Source organism: Petaurus breviceps, unplaced genomic scaffold, assembly GCF_028583685.1.
Source record: "Petaurus breviceps papuanus isolate PSGF00001 unplaced genomic scaffold, PetGlider_PUasm1.0 90895, whole genome shotgun sequence".
Lineage (NCBI taxonomy): Eukaryota > Metazoa > Chordata > Mammalia > Diprotodontia > Petauridae > Petaurus > Petaurus breviceps.
Window position 1 is genome coordinate 31,499,538 of NW_027187372.1, and position 25,746 is coordinate 31,525,283.

Genomic DNA, 25,746 nt, shown 5'->3' on the forward strand with positions numbered 1-25,746 from the left:
CTCTCTCTCTCTCTCTCTCTCTCTCTCTCTCTCTCTCTCTCTCTCTCAAATAAGGGATTGAACTCAATCATCTCAAAGGTCCCTTCTGGCTTTCATCATCTATGACTCTATCATTCAAATATCATGAGAAAGCTAGGCATGAAGGAGGAATCTCTAAAATGGAGGAATTAGAAAAGAATCATTCAGAAATAACCTTTCCAAAACCAATTCATTTGACCTAACTCAGTGTGTCCCAGGATTTCTGGGGCCAGTGCCCCAGGATCCTATGTGGCTAATTGCCAGGCTCTTACCAGTAGTGAGCTGGTGAATGTTTAACAAGTAACTCTCCAGGAAGAAAAAAAAATATGTGCACAAACACGTTTAGGGTTAATCTGCATTATTAATATCTTCTCCATTACTTTCTTAAGTCTAGACGATCAACACAACACTAAACCAAACCCTGCTTTGTAGCATTTGCTGATTTCCATATAAGTGCTCACACTGAAAATTTAACACTCCACTGGGTGAAGGCCTGTAGAAGCCAGATCCAGCACACACTCCTGCCTCTTATGCTTTCATTCCCTCCTCTCAAAAAGGGGCAGACTCAGCCCCCTGGGCCCTGGGGATTCTCTATAACTGCTGCTGCTGCTGGATGAAGTTCTAACTAGAATGTTAGCCCTAGGATTTGGAGCCAGAAGGGCCCTTAAGGAAGCATCTAGTCTGGTGCTCTCATCTTAAAGATGGGGAAACTGAGCCCCAGGGAGAGGGTGTAGCTTGTCCACTGTCACAGAAGTGGCAGATGTTTGCTCCATTTTCCATATTTGTATTCCCAGTACTTGGCACAGTCCCTGGCTTGTAGCAGTCATTTGAATGCATGTAGATTTATTGCTGAGTAGCAGAGCTGGGATTGGAAGTGGAACCAACATCCTTTGCCTTTGAATCCAATGTTCTTTCTGCTATAGTGGGTGCTTTGTGATCTTTGGGAAAAAGGACAGTGCTGACTTCAGGGTGTTATCAACTGCTGCCACTGCTCATTTAATGCCACCCCAAACCTCATGGCACCAGCCCCCCAGCACCACCAGAGTGCTCTGACTCTTACCCAGGCCTCCAGCCACTATGACTCGCCCTCTTAAGCAGCCTGATACAAAGTCAGCTCTGCGCTTCTTTAGGAATGAAGACCGCTCTATCTTCATCCAACCTCCTATAGGCCAAGAAAGGTAGAGAAAAGATGTTAACAACCACCACTTAATGCAACCTCTGGGACAGGATCTGATCTCTGGGATGAGAGCAAGTATACATGTGTCTATTCACACCTTGCGTCCATCAGCATTAATTGTATCCCTGGGAGCAGCTAGGTGGTGGATTCATCTCCCTGGGTTCAAATCCAGCCTCAGATGTTTACTAACTGTGTGACCCTGGGTAAGTCCCTTCACCCTGCTTGCCTCAGTTTCCTCCTCTATAAAATGAGCTGGAGAAGGAAATGGCAAACAACACTAATATTTTTGCCAAGAAAACCCCACAAGGGGACACAAAGAGTCGGACATGACTGAAACAACCCAACAACAAAATGTATCCCTTGCAGGTCAACAGAATCCATAGGATCAGAAGATTATTAGATTTAGAACCAGAAGGGCCATAGAGATCATCTAGGCCAGCAGTTCTCAAACCTTTTTGGTCCTTTACTGTCTTACAAAATGATTGAGGACCCCAAAGAGCTTCTGTTTGTGTGGGGTATATCTATTGATATTTACTGTATAAGAAGTTACAGTTAATAAAATCTTAAATATTTCTTATTTTACAAATGCAAAAAGTGGGGCCCACAGAGATTAAGGGACTTCTGCAGGTTCAGAGGCAGCATGCAAGCCCGGCCCCCCTGACTCCAAGTACAGCAGGATATCTGCTTGGCGTGCTGCCCCATACTACCTCACACCTTTTCCCTGCCCACTTGCTCAGCCTCCATTGGAGTGAGTTTGAACTCATTCTGTGCAGGTATACATGACCCTCCACAACGGTCTTGTCACAGCCCTGTTGCCTGTAGGGGATTCAACCCCATCCCCCCTTACATGTCTAAGGGAGCTGTCCCTGAGATTCCCCCATGGTTCGTCCCATTTGCTTGTATCATGCATGCCCATGGGCGAGGAACTTCTCTTCTCTGAAACTCAGTTTCCTTAGCTGTAAAACATAGAAATTGGACTAAATAATCCCCAATGTTCCTTCCAGTTTTAATACTCTATATTCTTATTTCTCCTTTCTTCACAAAGAGCTTTATCACGTTGTCCTTCAGCTAGAAAATTGCTTCTTCTCCTTGGACCTGTTTCCTCATCTATAAAATGAGGAATATGGGAATGAGATCCTTCCTCATTTAAAATTCCATGCTCCTGTTAGTTCCAATTTCTGTCTAAAGGGCAGCTTTCATTTGGTCATTCAGTCATGTCTGACCCTACGTGACCCCATGAACATTGTCTGTGGGGTTTTCTTGGCAAAGATACTGGAGTGGTTTACCATTTCCTTCTCTAATGTGTCCCCATTTTACAGATGAGGTACTGAGGCAAATGGGGTTAAGTGACTTGCCCAAGGTCACACAGCTAGTATTTGTCTGAGGCTAGATTTAAACTCTGATCTTCCTGACTGCAGGCCCATTACATCACCTAGTTGCCCTAGACCAGTAGAGAATTTGGATTTAACTCCAGCTTTGTCTCCAATTTGCTATGTGCTCTTGATCAGATCATGGCACATATGTCAGTTCCTCAGTTTATCCATCTGTAAAACAGGAATATGGAACTCTGGTCCCTCCTACCTCATGCAGGTACAGGGTTATTGTTAGGATGCAATGAGAAAACAGATGGAAATAATCTTTTGGAAAAAATGTGTTCTCTAGATAAGAGGTATTTATTTATATCTAGGGATAAACATGAATAGTCCTGAACAAGACATAATTATAATCACACCTTTATATATATGTGTATATATATATATATATATATTTCTTCATGACAGCCTTGTGAAGTAGTTAATGCAATTAGAATGACTTTATTTATAGCTCAGTCAATCAGACAATCAACAGGTAGTTGTTAAGTCCCCGCTATATTCAGGGCACCGTGCTAGGCACTGGGGATACAGAGACAAAAATAAGCAGTCTTTGCCTCCATGGAGCTTCTGCTTGATTGGCAGTTGAGATAATTAAGGCTTAGGTAACTAGGTTAAATAACTTGCTGAAAATAACACAGCAAGTTAACATCTGGAAGTTAGGTAATATAATAGATAGAATAATGGACCTAGAGTATGGAAGATTCATCTTTCTGAGTTAAAATCTGGCCTCAGAAACTTACTAGCTGTGGGACCCTGGGTAGGTCACTTAACCCTGTTTGCCTCAGTTTCCTCCTCTGAAAAATGACCTGGATAAGGAAAAGATAAACCGCTCCAGAATCTTTGCCTAGAAAACCCCAAACAGGGTGATGAAGGTCCGACACCATTGAAAGATGACGGAACAACAACAGAATTTAATGTCTGAGGCAAGATGAAAACTCAGGTCTTTTGACTCCAAGTCTGGTGCTGTACTCACCACACTGTGCTACCTTTCTGCACCCTCTGGGCAAAGTTTAGAGACTGATCCCCTTGTCCCCAACTAGAACATTGTGGCTTCCTGGGCAAATGCCATCTACTGCTGGTTCTGAGCCATCACTCTGAGCCCGCTTGGAGCTGGTGGTTGAGGCTGGCACGGGGCATCAAACAGAGTGCCACACACCCCAGTCCTGGACCATGTGTACAGAGCACTGAGCAGGAAGAGGCTCTTCCAGCTCCTGGACTACCAGGTCAGCCTCAGCTGTGAGGCTCAGGGAGTTAAGTGGGGTTCTAGGCATGACAGGCAGTGGAGCCTGGCAAGTTTACATTCAATTTAGCATCATGAAAACATAGATTTAGAATGCCAGGGACGTCGTGGCTGTTGTTCAATCATTTTCAGTCATGTCTGACTCTCCATGACCCCCATTTGAGATTTTCTTGGTAGAGAGCTCATTTTACAGATAAGGAAACTGAGGCAAACAGGGTTAAGTGACTAGCTCAGGGTCACATAGCTAGTAAGTATCTGAGGCCAGGTTTTCACTCACCTAGGCACAGTACTCTATCCACTGCAACAACCTGTCAAAGGTCCTCATCTAGTCCAATCCCTTGGTTTTGCAGATGAGGAAACTGAGGCCCAGTTAAGTGACTTGCCTAACATCACACCACAAGTAAGTGGCAGAGCTATTTGAACCCAGATAGTTTAATACCAAATTTGGCATTTTCCATCACACCAGCTGCTTCCCTTGTGATAACTTGAGTTATCACTGGGGGAAAAAAGCTGGATGACCTAGAGATAGGAATTTTCTGGTGTTAAAATATGTGCATTTATACAAACCCCTATTAACAAGTGACCCCACTTGCATTTTCTTGTGTTCTGTGCCCTAGGTGGCTATGTCCTTGGGCCCGGTTCTGGCTCTAAGTGGTAGCAAACTCCCTCTTCAACCAAGAGTAGCATTCATTCCTTCCATTCATTTGATAGATATTTAATAAGTGCCTACTATGTGCCAAACATTGTGCTATCTTCTGGGAGCACACAGATGAAAGATGACAGCGAAAGATGCACACAGGCATGAATATATGCAATAAATAAATTAATTATAGATAAAAATGATAACTAAGAGTGAGAGTCATCTGGGCAAATGCTCCAGGAAATCTAGGAAAGGAGAGAATGTTTTCAGCTGGGGAATCAGAGAAAGCTTCATGGATGCTGAGTCTTGAAGAAAGAGAAGGATTTCCATGGGGTGGCTAGGTGGCGCAGTGAATAGAGCACCACCCCTGGAATCAGGAGGACTTGAGTCCAAATGCGGCCTCAGACACTTAACACAAAACTAGCCGTGTGACCTTGGACAAGTCACTTAGCCCCAATTGACCTACCTCCCTTCCCCCTGCAAAAATAAAAACAAAAGAAGGATTTCCACAGGCAGAAGTGAGGAGGGAGTGTGTTCCAGGCCTGGATAATGCACAAAGATGTTCAAGGGGCAGAACAAGATGAGAAAACAGCAGGAAATGTCTGGAGAAGGTGGATTGGAGCCAGATCATGAAAATCCTTGAATACTGGGCTCAGGGCTCTGTAGTTACCCTACAGGCAATAGGGAAAATTTGGGGGAAGGAGAGTAACATGGTCAGACCTATGTCTTAGGAAGATGATTTTTGTAGTTATTTTGGAAGGTTTGGAAAGGAGAGAACCTGGAGGTAGAGGGAATTTGATCAAGAGATGAAAGGTGATGGCAAACTTGTAAAAAGTTTATGAGGCCTATGTAAGCAAAAGATCAGATAGGAGGTGCTGCATCCCAGAAAGACAGCCATTCCAAGCTTTCAGTGTTCTGGGAGTGAGAAGTTATGGTGATTCCTTACCCTTTTCCTGACTCCTTGTGTATGGTTTCTTCCAACCTCCTTGAAAACAGGAACTATCTTTTTAATTGTATCCCCAGCACTTAGTACAATACCTGGCATATATTCAATGTTTAATAAATGTTTATTGGGTTGGTGATAGGAGTATGAAGGGACTCCATAAGTGGGGGGTAGGGTTTGAAAGACTCACCCTGCTCCATGTCAAACACATCCATAGTCCTCATGAACTTGGGCTGTCGATAGAGGCGGCCTTGCCGAAGGCCCCCCAGGCTATACAGATAGCCATCCATGGGGACAAAACTGGAGAAGGCTCGTTTGCACGGGATGCTGGGAAACTTGGACCACGAGCGTGTTTCAATGTCGAAGACCTCAAAGGCATTGACTGCATACTTGGATTGACGTCCCCCTAAAAGCCAAGGTCAAAGGCCCTCTGAAACGACTCCTTTCTGCCTATCTATCCCACTCTCCCTTCATTCCCTCCCAGAAAAAAAATCTAAAGGCTCCAGATCAAAGCAGAGTCTTTCCTGTGCTTACCACCCCAGGGAAGGAGATTCCATCTGGGAAAGGTCTCCATCAGTCACCCTTTCTGGAATGTTCCTCACCCCTCTAAGGGCCAGGGTGTTGTATCAGTGTCCTGAGTTCATTATAACTTTTCTGATGATTCCTTCTTTGTGCTTTCCCCCTCTCCCACCTGAAATGCTCTCTTCATTTCTGGCAACCAATATCCCTCCTTCTTCCTTAAATATGGCCACCTCCTCCTCCTCCTCCAGGAAACCTAACTTGATTGACTGCTCCTCTGCCTCATGCCCCTTTAGAGTTTATACACTCAGTAAATTCTAGGACCATAGAAATAACAGATGGGGAAACTGAGGCCCAGATAGAAGAAATTAGTTGTCCAAGGTCACATAGGCTGCATAAGTGGGAAAGTCAGGATTCAAATCCTGGTTTTTAAATTCCCAATCCAAGGCACTTTCTATACTGACCTTTCTTTGTACTTATTCACAGATTGCTCTGTAAGTTTTCAGTTATCATACATGTGCCTTGTCTTTCTCCCCCACCAAATGACACCTCCCCCCAAAATAGGGACAATGGTTTGTTGTTTTTTTGTTTGTGTGTTTTTTGCCTCACAAAGCATTGATCATTTTACTTTTCTGTATACCAGTTTTCCCTTCTGCAAGATAAAAGTATTGATGAGATGATCTTTCGACTCTAATATTTATTATCTGACAATGAGCTCCATGAGGGCAAGGACAGTGAGTCCTCCTTCCTCGACCTCTGCCCTGCTCCACATTGCAGGGGAAGATGTTTCTGTACATTCCCCAGAGGGAACAGATGATAAATTGACCCCCAGGAGGGAACTCTGAGGGTGCATGTAGCCCAGTCTTACCTAGCACATAGATCTTGGAGCCTCGGAGAAAGGAAGTGGCAGCATATCTCGCTGTGGGCATGGGGGCTAATGATACCCACATGTCCTTGAGCATGTCATAGTGCTGTAGGTGGTTGTGGGGGCGGAGATCCAGCCCCATTCCTCCTGCAGCATAAACTCTGTAATCTAAGGAAATAGACCAGAGCCAGGGTCAGTGGGCAACTTGACAGGGGACTTGTCAGTATCCATTACCAGTAATGCCTGGAGCTCCATTTAACCCCTTGAGCACCACATCTGGGACCTGGTCTCAGAGGCCAGGAACTTGAAGGGTTCCTTCCTGCTCAGTGCCCTGCACACTTGGTACAGGACTCGGGTCTGTGCCACTCTGGTAGCATGATTCATGTCCCCCTGCCAGCCTCAACCACCAGCTAAGCCAGTTCTGTCAAGCTCCCAGGGCACCTAGCCTAGGGTGACAATGCTTTCTGTTACTCTGGCTTCTCCCCATCCCAAGGACAGCCAAAAGGAAAGCCATAAAACTCTCCTTGTGGGGACCAAATAGGAAAATATCTTCTTTTCTCTGATCAGCTTCCATACTCAACAGGGCCCAGGACATATGGAGGTTATAAGAAAAGGAAGAAAAAATGCTGCCTCACACACAACAGTCCAAATAAGATATCAGAAGAGAGAATATGTGTAAAGATATTTTGGGGGACAGTGCCTGGCACATAGTAGGTGCTGAAAAAATATTTCTTCTCTTCTACTTTCTGCCTCTTCATCAACTATTGTGTCTGTGCTTTTGCACTGTGCTGCTTCCTATGCCCAGAACACTCTTCCTCCTTACCTCTGGCTCTTCTTCCAAGAACCAGCTAAAATCCTACCTTCTGTAGAAGACTTTTCTGTTCCCTCCAGCCACTAGAGTCTTCCCCATTAGGGTTACCGTCTATTTACCTTGTATGTATTTGGTATGCACTAAATTATTTACATGTTGTCTTCCTCATTAGAATAGGAGTTCCTTGAAGGCAAGGACTTTTTTTTTTTTACCTTGCTTTGTATCCCCAAGGTTTAGCACAGTTCCTGACCCTCAATAAATGTTTGAGGTTTGCTTGGTATACCATCCACAAAGGAAAAATATTGAGGATGGGTGGGAGCCTGTAGTAGAAGGTTACTGTTATAGACATTCAATTCTCAATTTATGTCAGTGTTTCTCTAACAGAAAAGGCGGGCATTCCTCTTGGGTTCATGGGGAAGTTTGGAGATGGGAAGGAGTGGAAGGAGAAAGAACCAGAGAGTACGGTTGTTTAGAGTGAGCTATGGAGTGGCTAACTTGGGCAGTGACTCCCAGGTGATTAGTTCTCTACACACACCTGGACTCTCCCCTTTTCAGCCTTTATAACCTACTGTTATGCTGAGCGGGTCAGACCAAAACTACTGAGTGTCAATCAGCTATTTTGTGGCTGGGACATCTGTGAGGTGGAGTTCAGGTTTCTGTACCCTTTTTGTTTTGGTCAGAGGAGAACAAGGGGGTCTGTAGGTTTATGGGAGCTTTCAAAAAAGTTGCAAGATTAATAAACTAGGAAACCACTCTCCTAAACCCAACTCAAAGCCCTTTTCCCTCTCCCAGTCCTCCAACAAGTCTACCCCACTGCTTTCCTGCCCTCTCTCCAGCCCCTCTGTGCCCAACGGTGCCCAAAGCCTGATCTGGCTTGCCTTTTGTAGTGACAGAGATGCCCATGGCAGCCTCCCTCAGCACACTCCTCTTCTTCCACTTGCCCTCATCGATGCTGTACATCTCCACAATCTTCAGGGGCAGCTGATTGGTCCCCACACCCCCAATCACCATGATCCGTTTCCCCAGGGCAATGACAGCCACTCCAGCCCGGGCCGTGGGCATGGGGGGCAAGGAAGTCCACTGGTCAGCCTCAGGAGAGTAGACCTCAAAGCAGTCCATGGGGACCCCGTTGTCATCACAGCCTCCTATGGCATAGACCTGTCCTCCAGCCTCCACCAGAGATGAGTAGACCCGACGACTGGGCAGTGGGGCTAGGGTCTTCCAGTGGAAATCTTTGATGCTGGGCACTTCCATGGCAGTCACGGATGGCACTGTCCGGGCATCCATCCCCTCACCTCTGTGGAGTAGTTACCCTGCCACCTCCTGAGAAGCAGCAGGGGCAGCTGCTCCAAGGGTAGGGAATAAAAGATCAGAGGCAAGAGATATGCTGACTAGTCTATAATCAATATCCCTCAGCTGCTTGCAGCATCCATCACTTGCCCAGGCTCCTTCCCACCCCCACAAGCCCCCATGCAGACACACACACACACACACACACACACACACAGACACACACACACACCAGCTGATTCTTTACCTTTCCTTATGGCTCCATCAATCCCGAGGCATCCACACCTGGCCCTAGGAGGACAATGGAGTGGAATCAAGGGCAGCCGGTTCAGTGAGTCTCCTTTCCCAAGCAGACTCCCTCTCCCTTTCTCCAACTTTAATTAACAGGGAAAGAAGCTGAGAATGCTACACGGCATGATCACACATCACATTGGGCTCCCCCCATCCCCCGCCAGGTTATGTCAGATCCCCGCATGGTTGTTGTTTGGGGGAGCAGCTTAAGGGGCAGGTGGGGGTGGGGTGGGATTCACAAACGTTCTTTCAGCTCGCTGCTCCACCTACACCCTTCCTGAGGAGGAAGGAGTTAAAAATCACTGGAGCCTGTGCTCTGTCTAACCCTCCCTCTGCAGTTCAACACATTCTCCACTCCTACCATCCCTCCCCCAAATGCCTGCTCTCTCTCTCTCTCTCTCTCTCTCTCTCTCTCTCTCTCTCTCTCTCTCTCTCTCTCTCTCTCTCTCTCTCTCTCTCTCTCTCTCTCTCTCTCTCTCTCTCTCTCTCTCTCTCTCTCTCTCTCTCTCAACACTCACACACAGTGTCACTGTTGATCAGGGGAGGGAAGCAAACACAGCCCATTAGAAGACACTGGAAATCAGCCGCCCGGCTTAGAGACTAAGGGAGAAGGTGATTTGTCCTTTCTCCACTCAACACGCTGCTGGTAGACATGCAGATGAGCTGAATAAATGAGCAGCCGGATGAGAAAGATATACAACACAGAGTAGGAGGGGAGGGAGCCAGCTAAGTACACATCCCCACCCAGCGCTTCACACCTGTGCAGAAATCTACATGCATCCCCATTGCAGTCATCAGCCTCCATTGTATAACCCAGGAGGGCTTTACCTATATGGTGAGGGGGAGGGAAGGGGCTCTTGGCTGGGCACACTGACCCTCATCTACCTGAGTAAGGTAAGGTAACTGTAAAGTGGAGGATGGAGACAGTTACTTGAGTAGCCAAGGCCAATACCTCCTTGTTAACCAAGGAAAGATTTTTTGGCGTGTTGGGGGGAGGGAGGGCAGTAGGAAGAGAGGTGAGCAAATTACCCAATTTGTTTATACAGACACAAAGAATCATTTAATGCTCTTTCCACTTCATTTTGGGTGTTTAGGCAGAGGGAACGTGGGAGACTTCCTCACTTGCACCCACATATACTCTGATATAATCTACTCCTTAAAATGTACATGCAGACAGCCACCCCCACCCACCCACATACACACAATCCCCATCGCACTGAAATAGAAATGTGCTTCCAGAGAGATATGCAGACATGTATTGGGGTATGTACACAGATATATGAGATTATGATCTAGAGTTAAAAGAGATATCAGAGGTCAGCTAGTTCAGAGGTATCAAACATGGGGGCCACAATGCTCCAGTGTGTCCAGAATTAGATTAAAATGTAATTGGGAAATATTTGACAAAAATAAAGAAAAATACAATGTAACACATATAACATTACATTTTAATATTAAGTCAATATTTAACCCACATTGATGGCCCCTTCTCCACAGAACCATGCTGCTGCTAGTCACACACTCACATGTGAGAAGTCCCATACCCCCAGTTAACAGCAAACGCACTCATGTACTTCCCTTCTCCCCAGTACCCTGTCGATGGGAAACCTGAGCAGAAGAAGCATATCCAATGATGCCAGGCTTAGATCATCAGGAAAATCAAAGGGCACAGGGAGGCCATTTTCCAATAGCTTTTCACACACAATAAAACCCCATTACAAAGCACCACCAGGCTGTGCAAAGGAACCACAAATGTGTCCAACGCAAATGCATTACTTGGATTGATTCTTCAGTATCCCCCATGTACACAGGGATGAGACCGAGCATCTCTCTTGAAAGAATATGGAAACTTATAAAGTGGGTGTCATCCTTATTTTCTGACATCGGCATTGTAAGTTGGCTCTCTACTGAACAGTCAAACCACCAATTTGGAAATGAGTAACAATGAGTAATGAGGTAAGTTACAATTCACAGTAGGCCCACAATACAAAAACAAGGATCATAAACACAAAAGTCTTTTAATATGTAGGAATTCAGTGTGGGCCCAAGAGTTGAAAGAATTCTTATTTTTTTTGAGATCTTGGTATAGAAAAGTTCATTTTTAGATTTCTTCCTCCTACATGCTTGTAAAATAGTAACTGAAAATTCAAAGGGGAGGAAATTGCCCCTTACTCATGTTATTAAATGAGAATTCAAACTTCAAATCACTGGGATCTGAACAAATGAGTTTTCATGACAAATTCCCCACTTTATCAGCCTATTCAGGGGTCAGCCTACAAAGACACAGTAGGATTAAAACCTTCCTCAGTAAGTCGATTCGCCAGGCACTGCGCTAAGCACTAGGAATACACACAAAAAGGCAAAAAACACAGTGCCTACCATCAAGGAAACCACAGTCCAATGGCAGAGACATGTAACCAACTTTATATAAATAAGAGATGTACAGGGCAAATTGGGGGGAATATCAGAGGGACGGTACTAGTAGGGAGGCAGACTGGGAAAGGCATTTTGCAGATGGTGGGATTTCAGCTGAGATTTTAAGGAAGCCAGGAGGCAGAGGTGAGGAGGGAGAACATGGGAGATAGCCAGTGACAACGTAGTCAGAAAATGCAGTGTCATATACAAGGAACGAGGATACCTGTGTCACTAGATCTTACAGTACGTGGAAGGCAGTAAGGAATCTGGAAGGGACCAGGTTGTGAAGAGTTTTAAATGCCTAAAGCAATGTCAGCCCTGTGCTTTAGGAAGATTAGCTTGGCAGCTCAATGGAAGACATTGGAATAGGGGAGACACTTGGACAGACCAATGGGCATTCTATTCCAGTAGTCCAGATGTGAGGTAGTGAGTGCTTGCAGCAGGGTGTTGGCAGTATCAGAGGAGAGAAGGGGGATATACTAGAGATACTATGAATGTGAGTACAACAGGACTTTGGCGAATGAGGGATATGGGCAATGAGAAACACAATAAAATGAAATCTAGGTTATAAGCCTAGGTTCCCGGAAAAATAGTCATGCTATTTATAGTGATAGGGAAGTTCAGAAGAGAGCCCGGTTTTAGGGAAAAGATCATGTGTTCAATTTTGGACATACTGAGTTTAAAATGTTGGGGGTAACTGGGTGACACAGTGCATAGAACACTGGCCCTGGAGTTAATAGGACCTGAATTCAAACTTGACCTCAGATGATTGCTAGCTGAACTGTGACCCTGGGCAAGTCACTTAACCCCAATTGCCTTTAAGATGTTTATGGGGCATCCATTTTGTGATGTCTAATAGGGAGTAAGAGATATGAGACTGGAGTTCAGGAGTAATATTAGATCTGGATAAATAGATCTGAGAATTATCTATGCAGAGATGATAACTGAATCTATGAGGAAAGATGAGATCACCAGGTGAGACAGTGTAGAGGAGAAAGAGAAGACAGCCCAGGATGGAGCCTTGGGGGAGACCCAATGTGAATGATTCTTACCTGGATAGAGATCTAGCAAAGGAGATGAAGAAGGAGCGGTCATGCAATTAAGAGGAGATAACAATGCTATGACAACTAGAGGGAAAAAAGAGTATCCAGGAGATGAGAGGGATTAAGTGCCAAAGGCTGGATTTGGGGGAGGAAGGATGAAGATTGAGAGGAAGACATTAGATTTGGCAATTAAGAAATCCTTGGTAACTGTGGAAAGAGCGGATTCAGTTGGAAGATGAGGTTAAAGGCCAATCTGCCAAGAGTTTAGAAGAGTAAGAGGGAAGGAGTTGGAGGCACTCCTCTATCTGGTTTCTGATTACACATACAAGTTGGGGATTGGGAGAACAGGCAGTGGCGAAGTCATTCCAAACTTTGTGGACATTCATCTCACCTTGCTCCCCTCTCATTCCACTTCCTACCACAGCTGGCAAACAAGAAGTTGTCTGGGCTGATGTAAATCAGTTTCCCTTTCTGCTCCCCTTCTGCTCTGGAAAGGTTTTAATGAATAGGAAAAGAGCTATAAGGGTGACAGATCAGGGAACTGATGAACTGGGCCAGCCTTAAATGAAACTGCTCCTCCCGGGGCAGCCAGGTGGCTCAGCGAGTAAGAGCACCGGCTTCAGTGTCGGGATGACCTGGATCAAATCCAGGCTCAGATACTCAGCACCACACCCAGAAATAAATAACTGGCCATGTAACCTTGAGCAAGTTACTTAACCCCGATTGCTTTAAAAAAAAAAAAAAAAGAAACTGCTCCTCTCCACCATCACTGAGCACACATTGCCCCCCCACCTTGATTCCTGGGTGACTTATTTGTCAAGACTGTTCCATAGGAACCCCAAATGCTGAAGGTGGCACTTATCCCCTTGCTGACCTGTGGTCTGTGTGGCTGGAAGTGAGGTCCACAGTTGGCTCTAAGTTACCCACACTAATCTCCAGACACTTAACACACCCAAACAGGTTCTCTAAATCCTCAGGCTGTTTCTTTTCCCTGCACTATACTATATAGAACCCTATTTGGAAAGGACCTCAGAGGTCTAGTACAAGATGCACCTGAACAGGAATCTTTTCCACAATATCCCTAACAAGTATCCATTAAGCTTCTGTTTGAAGACCTCTCCTTACAGAGAATTTGCCACCTCCTGAGGTAGTCCACTTTTGAATGGTTCTAATTGTTATGATTTGGAAAAGTACATGGAATGCAGGCTCTCTGTAAGTCCATATAATAACAATTTGATATAATAGCATATATAAAGCACTTTAAGGTTTGCAAAGAACTTTGCAAATATCTCATTTTTTTCTTCACAACAACCCTCGAAGGGAGATGCTATTGTGATCCCCATTTTTTTTTTTGCTTTTTGAAGGGGAAAGTCAGGGCAATTGGGGTTAAGTGACTTGTCCAAGGTCACACTGCTAGTTTTTGTGTTAAGTATCTGAGGCATATTTGAACTCAGGTCCTCCTGACTCCAGGGCCGGTGCTCTATTCACTGCACCACCTAGCTGCTCCATGTGATCCCCATTTTTTAGGCAAGAAAACTGAGGCAGACAGAAATTAGGTGACTTTCAGGAGAGTCCCACAGCTACTAAGTGTATTAAACTGGATTTGAACTTAGTCCTTTCTGATTCAAGGTCCAATATTCTATCTACTAAGCTATACCACTGCCCAGTTGCTGGATGGGCTACTTCCTTCTCCCTGCCTCATCCAATATAGTCCCTATATTGAAAGTACTTAAAACCTAGCGACAGTTACTTATAATTATTTCAGTCCCTTGGGGTATCACTGCCCAGCCTGATTGTTCTGAGCTGCTGATTGTACTGTACCTGCTGGAGTGTCAAATGGGAAAAGAGTTAGTTGTTTTCCTCGCCTCTCAATCCAGAGTCTATCCAGCTTCCTGGACAAAAAGGTTTTCTTCATGTCTAAACCAAGTTCCTCCTGCTAGAAAATGCTCAAAGGTATCAGGACTTCATTTACTTTTTTCTTCAAAGGCACAGTCTCACTTTCCCTCATAGAGATGAGATTATGGGTGCTTGTGAGAAGCCCTGAAGATAAATGGATTTTGATACTGTGGAATCTTATTATTATAATATTGATGCATTATTCACACAACTTGTCCCTCTTTCACTTCCCATCTTGAAGAGATTATGGCATTGAAAGCTAGAAGGAACCTTAGAGATCAGAAACAAGCCCCAAATGGTTACCCAAATGGTTAAATGACTTACCCACAGACTCACAGGTAGTAAATAGCAGGGCTGGCATTTAAACCTAGCCCTATCTGAATGTAAAGCTAATGTTTCTTCTACAATCAAATGTAGGAGAAACATTTTTATCATTCCACCCTGTCAATCAGTATTCAGTAACTACTACATGCTCAGCGCTGTGCTTGGCTCTGTAAAATGGGCAGCTAGGTGGGACAATGGACAGAGCAGAGCACCTGGAGTCAGGAAGATCTGAGTTCAAATCTGACCTCAGACACTTACTAGTTGTGTGACTCTGGGCAAGTCACTTAACTTTTTGCATCAGTTTCCTCATTTGTAAAATGAACTGGAGAAGGAAATGGCAAACCACTTCAGCATCTTTGCCAGGAAAACACTAAATGGGGTCATGAAGAGTTAGACACAACGGAAATGACTGCACAACAACATGCCAAGCTCTCCTGGACAGTATGCTTTGGAGAAACTCAGGGAGTAACCTGGAGGGACAGTCAGACAATCTCATACTTATCAGACTAAGCAAACTCTCATGATGGCAGGGCCATTGGGGGTGTGGTGGGGATGGGGGGGGGGGGGAGGTAGCAAGGGCAGAATTTCAAGGGTTTAGTAATAGCTTACACAATGTTGTATGAGTGAGCAGGGAGAAGAGACAAAGTCAGAGCTCAAGGTTAGCTGTTGCTGTTTCTCCTTTCTTCCCTTCTCCTTCCTAGAAAAAGGAGTAGACCCTCGGGTAAATGACAAAATACTCAACAGGCCGGTGCTGTCTGGACCAGAAACTGAACTGAGTTAATAGATTCCAAATCTTAATGCGCTCTCAGAAGGCAAGGGGCTGAGTTTCTAGGTAGTTTTCTCTGTATATAATGTCTATTACAACGCCAAGTATAATTAATCAGATGTTTAATAAAGACCTTTCAAAAGCAATGACTATTTAAAGCCCAGAATATCAGCATTATCCAAAAAGAAAATCTCTCTGTAGGGAGCTAATGCCACAAACTGGCTAGTCCTTAATGGGGCCAGACAGATGCTTTTATCTTTTTCTTACATGTCACTCCAGAGCAGGGAATTTTCTGCCCTTCCTCCCTCAGTCACCTATTCCAGAGTCTTATGCCTCTCCTAATATCAAGAAGCCATTTCTCTTATCCAAATTCAATCCCATAGGCTCTAGTCAAAGTTCATCTCCCTTAGTCTGATCTTCAGTTTATTCCCTTACTTTCAATATAGCCTTTATTATGAGAAGAGAAGGGCAGTATGGTGTGGATAGAGAGCTGACCTCAGAATTGAGCTAGACTTGGATTCAAGTCCCATCTCTGACACATACTGGCCAGGTGACTCTGGGCAAGTCACTTAACTGCTCGGTGCCCCAGGTGCCAACTTAGAGGCATCTGGGTCGAGTGCTGGATCTAAACTCAGAAAGACTCGAATTCAAATCTGGCCTCAGAAACACACTATGTGGACCTGGCTACTTTCTTGGCTTCATGATCACCAGAAATTCATCATTCTGCAAAATGAAATCAACTCTGAAACTCACTTCCTCAGATCAATTCCAACACCAAACGCAGGACTTCATAATGATGTGTGCCTGAGCAGGGTGCCTTCCCTCTTTGCCTCTTCAGCTTCTTTTAATGTTTTTTCTTCCCCCATTTGATTGTGGCTCCTTGGGGGCAGGGACTATATTATGCCTTTCTTTGTATTTCTAGTGCTTAGGACAGTATCTGGCACATAGTAGGTACTTAATGCTTATTGACTCTGAATCTCTTAGATGAAGAGGGGGGCTGGGAGGAAAGAGACACACAACATATAAACAGCGTTAGAAGCCGCCGTATTCCTGATCTTGGCTTTGCTATCCACTCTTCACTGGTCTTTCCCCAGCTTTGAAAAGTGTAAATAGTATGGGTTCTCCCCAGGCCATGTATACTTTGTATACATGAGTATACTTTGGGTTCACTGTATTTTAATCCTTAGCTTTCACCCCTATTTCATGGTAGAAGAGAAGGAGGGGCCAGGAGCTGATGAGGCTTTGAAGAGCCATTCAGAGGACAAAGGGCAGCAGGTGGGAGTGGGCAGTATCCTATTCAAACCAGGCTCTTTAAATGCCAGTTAATAAGTTAATACCACTGTCCCCAGAGTCGGCAACTCCTTCCATCCTTCTTAATTAAAAAGAACTCCATGTCACCATGGAATTGAGAGAGGGTTGTGAATGATTTACAAACCAGTCAGGCTCCCCCTCCTCAGGGGAACATGGAGAGGAGATTCATCAGCAGACACGGCATTCTGCCTGTCACTAATGAGGGCCAGGGTAGCAATGTGGCAGCCTGGGAAGCAGCCACCTCTGCAGTCTCGCCTGGTGGGCTCAGACAAAGCAGGGGCATCTGGCAGCAAAGGGCAGGAAAGCAAAATTTGATACCAGGGTCTCTTAGAAACAAAGGACTCCTTTGTTTGCCCCATTCCCCTTTTTGTCTCTAACCTAGTAGAGAGAAGAGAGCACAAGGCCTCTGTTCTCTATGTCTATCAGAGGTATGCATTCATAACCACTTCTTCCAGAGAAGAGGGGGTGGTGGCATTTGGGGAAATTATATCATCAATCTGGAAGGGACCTCAGAGAACATCTAGTCCAGGTCCATGATACAGATAAGGAAAATGAGGGGCCATGAGGCTGTAACTTGACCAAGGATCCCCACTTCCTATAGATTCTTCACCTCTGCCACCACAGCCCTATTCTCTCTTCCCAGATAACTCCAAACAAAATGTATGAAAAACACTTGATAGGCCATAGGCCTGTACCTACAGCCCTTCACAGAGCTAAGGATAAGATATTCCCCAAGCCAGCAATTAGGGAAGGATAAAGATATACAGTTTGGGCTATTGTGAGAGAATGATAGCTCCTCCTTTTTCTCCTCTTCTTCCTTCCTTCCTCCTCCTCCTCTTCCTTCTCCTCCTTCTCTTCCTCTTCCTCCCCCTCTTCTTCTCCTCTTCCTCTCACCTAACCCAGCTTTCATTCCATTTAGTTACTTGGGAACAGACTTCCAGACTGAAGAAGGTAAGATGGCTGGTGCAGAAAGAACCTTCCCCCCTGTTTGGCAGGACCAGCTCTCGCTCACATCTTCTTTCTCACCCATGATTCAGGTGGCCAATTCTGAGAGCAGGCCTCCTTTTCTCCCCTGATGTCAGTGCTCACCTTCAAGAGCCCATAGGCCTCTCTGAGCCACAAAGGGAGCAGGTCCACATCAATGTCCCAGCAGAAAAAGGCTGAAACTTACCGTGACCCCCAGAGACATGATGTTTTCCAGGAAGCTTCTGTTCTAGCCCTTGCCCTTTTCTTCTAGTGTTTCATCACACACAAACACACATATGCATATACAAGCCCTACTTGTCTCCAGAGGTTTAGCAAAAAAATAACCAGGAGGAGACAGGCTGAGGCAGTGGGACTGGGGGCTGGAATTTGTAAATCATCCAATCCCTGCCTTAATCTTTGCCTCCCTCTGGGAGAGTAGAGACAATCAGCTTTGGCTGGGTCTCAGTCTGATGTGATCTGTATTCTCTGCTGCAGTGTCCAGAAAGAGGTGGGGGATCTGGGTGTGTACAAGCCTCTGTGTGTGTGTGTGTGTGTGTGTGTGTGTGTGTCTGCATGTAGGGACCAGATGAAAGAAACCCTGGGAAACCTTTGGAAATCCTCTGTTAATGGCATGGGCAGTGGCCCATTAAGGATCCTCTGTATTCAGCAGAAATTCAATGGGATTTTGGAATGATCATGGAGAGACAAAGGAGAAAAGCAATTTAGAAAACTCTGCTTGCTAGGCCTAAGACCTTAAAAGAGTGTCCTTCCCCCTAGCCCATCTTCTTTCTTTTAAAAAAAATATTTATTTTTATTGTTCATTTAAAAAAATTTTTGAATTCCAAATCCTTTCTTTCCTACCTTTCCCTCACCCATTGTGAAGGCAAGAAATGTGAAATCATATAAAACATATTTCCATATTAGCCATGTTGCAAAAAAAAAAAAGAACAAAACCAAGAAACAAACCAAGAAAAACAAAGTGAAAAAATACCCATCTTCTTTCAAAAAGCTGAAGAAGAGATTGACCAGGTTTGGGGTGGATCTCAGAGACTCTACCCAGTAGATCCTGTACAGACTACCCCAGAGGGAAACTAATGCATGTGCCTAACTTGCCTTTCAAACCCTTCCATTTTTCCATTCAAGCAGGAAGCAAGCAGCAGTGGCTTGAGTCCCTAAACACTTCAGTCTTCAGGGGAATTGGCCCTGTTTGATTTGCCCCCAGGAAACATCGGCCTTTCCTCTGCATATCACCAGGCAAGAAATGAAAGCTGTGTTTCTTATTCCCTCCACAGCCAGGGGCCCCACCTTAAGTAACCACCACTGCATCCAGGGGCTTTCTTTGTCTTGTGGCTGTTGCTCAGAAATGCCTGGAAATGATACTTGCCAACTTCCAGTGACATTCTTCTTCCCTTCTGTACTTTGCATACCTACTAAAATTAGGTCTTGCTCCCAGCTCCCCATAATTTCATCCAATTTAGGAGAACTTCCCCAAATCAGTAGGTGAATGCTGTCTGTGTTTGTTCCTCCCCTCTCCCATTTCAGATTCCAAGGCACTTTTAAGGCTAGAAGAGACACCCTCTACTAAATTCCATAGGTTCAGCTTAATCAGGAGGACAGCTAGGAGAAATGGGATGCTATCTGAAGGATCCAAGGAACCCAGGAGTGCTGGTATCTTGGTATCTATTTTTCTTTTTTTTTTGGAGGGCAATTGGGGTTAAATGACTTGCCCAAAGTCACACGGCTAGTAAGTGTGTCAAGTGTCTGAGGCTGGATTTGAACTCAGGTTGTGCTGACTCCAGGGCCAGTACTCTATTCACTGAGCCACCTAACCACCCCTAAAAGGTGATTTTCAATCAGAATTTTACCACTTATTGTGACCTTGTGACAAATAATTTCACCTTTCTGGGACTTTTCTTTTTTTCATCTGTAAAATGAGGGGTTTGGCTTAGATAAACTTTAATGTCCTTTCTAGCATTAGATTCTATAATGCTCTGAGTCAATAAATCAACAAGCCTTTATTAAACACCTATTATGTGTCAAGGCTCTGAAGTCCTAAACGAATAATAACTAGATCAATCACCCTATTATACAGCTAGGGAAACAAAGGCCTAGATTATAGTACATGTCAGAGGTCCAGTTACCTGGGACTCAAACCTTTAGTTTCACAAATTGCTCCACACCCTTCAATCAGAACCTTCCTTCTCCCAAAGCCTAGAGTATCCAGGTGAGACTGAGCATGGAGAAAGGGAGCACATGAATTAGGAAAACCTGACAGCAAAGCAAATTTCCTTCCTTCCCTCTCTACAACCCCCTTCTTCATCCCTTGCCATCTATTTTCATTTTCTATTAGCTTTCCTTTGGGAAGACTCAATTTGCATTTAAATAGAAAATCTTCATGATGGCTCCAATATAATGTTAAGGTATTAATTACAAATTCATTCCTCTTTAAAAATTAAGACTCTTCAGTTCATCTTGGTGGTAAGAGAGAGGTAGTAGGAATGCTTAGTATTTATAAGTTATTATTATTTAATATGGTTTACTGCAAGTCCTTACGACAGAGGGCAGAAGTGAGGTGTTTTGATGAGAATTAAAGGTTTAGGAGCAGGTGACTGACTTGGAAGGCCCAGTGTTGGTTATACAATTTCCAGAGATACAGGGATGTTGTTGGAATCATAATAATGGAACTAGTGTTAGTGCTAAAGGGCAGAATAATCAGAAGTTGTCGAAGAAAACTCATGGCAACAAAAAGGTGTATTTTTAAAAAAGTTATATTGGGGGAAAGAATCACTGGGTTGGGGTGGATGGGATAATGATAACAGATGATGAAGGGGAAGCAGAGCTGCTGGACTCTTATTTTATCTTTCTCTGTAACAGAGAATGATCTTTACAGAAAAGACAGAACAAAAATAGTAATTGGGATTTGATACCCGATATAACAAGAGAAACTTGAGCTTGCTCTTTAAGAATTCAAGTCAGCTAGCTCATATGAACTATGTCCTAGGGTACTGAAAGAATTGGCAGATGGGAGCTCCTGAGCCACAAAGATTTCCGAGTGATCTTTAAAAGAACATAGAAAACAGAAGTGCTGCAGGATTGGAGAAGGGCAAATATTGTTCAGATTCTTTTTTTTTTAAGGGAAGATAGTGGAGTCTGCAGATTGTACGGTAGTGAGCTTGACTTCGGTTCTTAGGAAAATATTAGGACAATGTAAAAAAATGTCCAGTGAACATGCAGAAAAGGAAATGGTGGTCACAAGGAGCCATCAGGGCTTCATGAAGACCAAGTTGTACTTAGTTAACCTACTGTCCTTTCTTGATAGAGTTACTAAACTGGCAGGACAGGGAAATACTATGGAGATCATTTACTTAGATTTTATGTAAGTATTTGACAAAATCATTTATGCTCTTCACATGGAAAATATGGAGAGATGTGACCTGGGTGACAGTAGAATTAGATGTACTCACAGCAGATTGAATGGCTAGATCCAAAGAAAAGTTAACTTTTCGTGTCAACTTGTAGATTGCTCCAAGGATCTATGATGCTTGGCCCTGAGCTGTTTACAATTTTTATCGATTACTCGGCTAAGGGCATAAGTGAAATGCTTATCCAATTTGCAAATGACAATAAATTGAGATATTTCCAAATAGATTTGGAAATATTTTGATAAGATAAGACTATTGAGGCAACCCTAATAAAATATAATTTATTAGGGATAAATAGACAATCTTCCTCTGATTGCAAAAACTCAAATTTACAAGTATAAGACAAAGGAAGCAGCTAGAGTAATCTAAAAAAAAATGGGGGGGGGAGCAGTTTAGAAGACCAAAAACTCAATGTGAGTAAAAGGTGTGACAAGGCAGGTAAGAAAGCTGATGTGATGTCTGTATTGAGAAAAGCATAGCTTCCAGAATAAGGATATAAGCATCCCATTATATTCTGCACCATCAGATCACATCTGGTTACTATGTATTATGTTGATATAAGCACCACTTTCTATGTGAAATCATTCTTGATCCTAACTGCTAATAATGCCTTCCCTCTGAAGGTACATTGTTAGTACTATGTATTTATTCTCCTTTTATTTTTCTATACATACTTACATATGTACTTGTTAGAATATAAGTTTCCTATGAGTAGGGATTGTTTCATTCATTGAATTTGTATCCCCAGTTTCTAGAAGAGTGCCTGACACACAGTAAGGGCTTAATAAATGCTTGTTGATTGATCAATATTGATAAGCTCCAAGAATATTCCCACCTCAAAATTGTATATAAAAAGAATGTTTAAAAATTTTCTTTACGTGTAATTGGAAAAAATAAAATATCGTTTAATAAGGAAAAAAAAGAATATTCCTAGAAGGGCAGCCAGTTCAGTGAAGTAAATCAATTGTCCATATGAAAATTGAAGGAATTGGAGACACTGAGCCTGGAAAAAAAAATCAGATCAAGGTGGGGACATATTAACTGTCTTCAAGTATTTGAAGGGCTATCAAGTGGAAGAATCAAGACTTCCTTGCCCTGTTTGACCCCAGAATTTAGAATTTGAAACAGTGGGTGGGAGGTTCAAAGAGATAAATTTATGGTTAATATAAGAAAAGCTTCTTAACAATTAGAGCTGTCCAAATGGCTTTGGAAGGGGGTGGGTTCCCCTTCACTTGAGGTTTTTAGGCAAAAGCATAATGATAATATTAGAGTTTCTTTTCCAGGTATGGTTGGACTACATGACAACTGAAGTTCCTTCTGACTTTGAAATTCTATAATATATGGTTGTATAATTTATAGATTTAGAACTGGAAAGGAACTTAGAAATAATTTGGTACAACCCCCCTTATTTTAAAGATAAGGAAACTGAAATATTAAGTAAATTACTCAATGTCACTCAGGAAGTCAGGCACAGAGCATGTCTCCTGAGGACAGCACCTTACTTAAACAAGACGTACCTAGTGTTATCTTCTATATAGAACTGACTGCCTGAAACTTCTTTAATCTGTATTATAATCATTCAGATGTTTCATATTTTCACCATGATTTAAACTTTTCATTTTCACACACAATATATAATTATCACAACTTCTTTGAAATAGATGTCACCATCTACTTTGTCATATGATTATAGAATGACAGAGAAAGAAGGAATCTTATGGATTACCCAGAATCCCTCTAGTTTAAAGATAAAGAAACTGAGGTGTGGAGAGATGAAATTTCTTGTTCAGGGTCACATTTTGCAGGAGAGAAAACTGAAACCCTAAAAAGGTAAGAGACTTCCTGAATGTTACTGTTAGTGAAAGAGAAAAAAACAGATGGAACAGTATTTCCCGACTCTTTATCAAGCCCTCTTTTTACTGAATAAAATCCCAAGTCTGTACTACTCATTGTGAGGACATAAACATAGAGAAATCCTGGCCCTGTCTTCAGGGGGATGATGAGCTAAAATGGATGAAATTAATATAGATGATCTCAGTGCATTTAATCTTGTTATTCCTTTTTTTTTTCTATTTCAGTTCCCTTGGAGGCAAGAAGAAAGACCATTCCCTTGAAGTAATGATGGGACAGTGACCAATATTTTCTTTTAAAGATGGAGAAACTGACATACAGAATGAGAAAGGCTCACAAGAGAAAAATATTCTGCACTATGCCTAGCTTAAGTCATTTGTGGTGGTGGTGGTGGTGGTGGTGGTGGGTGAAACTGAAGTCTAAAGACTATTTCTTAGGGTTGGTGGGGCTGAGGCAGACAATGAGAGAGTTCCAAAAGTGTCTATCTAGAAACATCCATAGAAAAAGACCCTTAATAGAACACCCCATTCATTCATTCAATGAACATTTAAGCTCTTATTGTAAATATTTGGTGACTGAATCTGTGTAGGCCACTGTGCTAGGTGCTGAAAAAAAAAGAATAAATGTAAAAAAGTATAGCTCCTGACTTCAAGGGGCTTACACTATGGCAGGCATCTACCTACTGGCCCCTCAAGCTTGAACTTGCCCTAGATAAGTGCTCTGTGAGAATGGCTGGTGGGGAAAAAAAGAGGACATGCTTCTCAGTTCCTGATTTCCCCTTATATTTACTGCCTAGTTCCCTCCTTGGGTAGGGCCAGAAGATTTGGGGAGTGGTACTAGAAACCAGAAGGTAGGCTGCTGTTGAATTAGCTGGACATGTAGAATATCTAGATTACAGACAGATCTTTAATATTGACTGAATCAAAGTCAGATGCATGGGAATCTTAAGTCCAAAGCATAGGGACAGTAGAAACAGAGATAGGCTATTATAGATCTTCTTTCTTTATTTGGCTTGGGTTCAGATCACCATGTCTCTCTTCCAGAACAGTAGCCACATAAAAGCTACCCTACTGTCTCCCTGCTAGGCAGGAGAATGGAGATACTAAGATTACACTCAGAGTAGATACATCAAAAGAAGACTTACCTGTCCAGGGAAGTAAATGGAAGGAATCAGGTGATCATCTGCAAAAGACAAAGGGAAAGAGAGAAGGGACAGCTGGAGAGGCCCAGGGAGAAAGAAAGCTCCAATTCCGTTTAGCAGGCTACATCTCTGAAACAGGTTGAAAGAAGAAGCAGGGTGATCCGGGTTGCTTTCTTCATGACAGGGGAGTCCAAATGCCGCTGCCTCTAGCTGGATGAATTGGGAAACAGCCAAGTCCCTTTGAATATGGAACCTCTAAGCTAAAGTAGATGTGACCCCTGTCCCCTAACCCACTAAGGGGGAGCCTCTGCTGCCATGACCAAGCCCTGATGCCTAAGCCTGTCTCTCCTCCTACCCCTTAATTCAGCAGCAAGGGGCCCTCTCTGAGCAGAGAGAGGGTGAGGGGGCGGACATGCTCACACATACACACAGACAATAACTGCCATGGAAACTAACCAACAAAAAAGATTTAACAAGCTGGACTCCACGGACAGATGGAAAAGAGAGGAATAAGGAGAGAAAGGGGTAATTACTTGTGAGACTGCCAGTCATGCAAAGGGCATCTTTAGCCAATAGCCCTGTGTTTTTTTCCCCTAGAGTATGTGTAAAAGGAAAACGAGTGGGTTTTTCCTTTCTGTCCTGGCAAATGGTCACTGTTTGTCTCTTGTCTCTTTTGCTTACCAACACACAAGCTCAGGGTGGGTAAGCAACTTATTTTAAAAAGCTCAGCACACCTACTTGGCAAAGTTAGATGCCTTTTGTAACCTTTTAAAGGGATAGGATTGGTTCATTGCTAATAGGAAACTCCTGGGAAGAAATTCCCTTTACTAATGCAGATCAGCACTTTCTCTGCAATTTATAATCAAAGAGAGTGGCCTAGAACGATGAGAGCTTAAGTAATAATAATAATGGCTAGCATTTATAGGGGTTTGCAAAGCATTTTACATATGTTATTTTATTTGATACAGAAACCTTCTGAGGTAGGTGCTGTTATTATCCCTACTTTACAGAGGAGGAGCCTGAGGCTGAGAAAGGTTAAGTGACTCTTAACCCAGGGTCCCATAGCTATCATGTAAGTGCCTGAGGCAGGGTGTGAATTCCAGGGTTCCTAACTTCAATTCCATCCCTCTGTCCACTCTACCACCCAGTGATTGGCCTAGGTTCATGCAGCCTATATGAGCCAAAGGCTGGACTTGAACCCAGGTTTCCTTGGAGTTGAAATCAGCTCTATCTTTGATCCCTGCTACACTATATCAAGCTTCTGATTTTAAAAAATCACCATAAATATGAGTGTGACCATGAAGAATTTCTTGGGTGAATATCTACAACCCCCCTATCCCAAACTCCTGCCTCCTACAGGCAAATCTGATGCAGCAGAAAGAACGATAAATGTGCAGTCAGAAGAATACAAGCTAAGATAAAAGAGGGTGCACTTTGTAAGCCC

The 25,746-nt window shown here is 43.5% G+C and overlaps 1 protein-coding gene across 1 annotated transcript in view; it reads right to left on the minus strand.

The window, feature by feature from the left end:
- KLHDC8A (kelch domain containing 8A) overlaps positions 1–24,661 on the minus strand; it is a 29,172-nt gene extending 4,511 nt beyond the window's left edge. The window contains exons 1-6 of the mRNA XM_069074677.1: positions 24,306–24,661; positions 9,124–9,167; positions 8,465–8,929; positions 6,779–6,943; positions 5,582–5,797; positions 1,079–1,180 (exon numbers count right to left, since the gene is read on the minus strand). Coding sequence (XP_068930778.1) covers positions 1,079–1,180; positions 5,582–5,797; positions 6,779–6,943; positions 8,465–8,873 — 892 coding nt within the window. The 5' untranslated portion in view covers positions 8,874–8,929; positions 9,124–9,167; positions 24,306–24,661. The remainder of the gene's footprint in view (positions 1–1,078; positions 1,181–5,581; positions 5,798–6,778; positions 6,944–8,464; positions 8,930–9,123; positions 9,168–24,305) is intronic.
- Between the last annotated feature and the right edge of the window lie 1,085 nt (positions 24,662–25,746).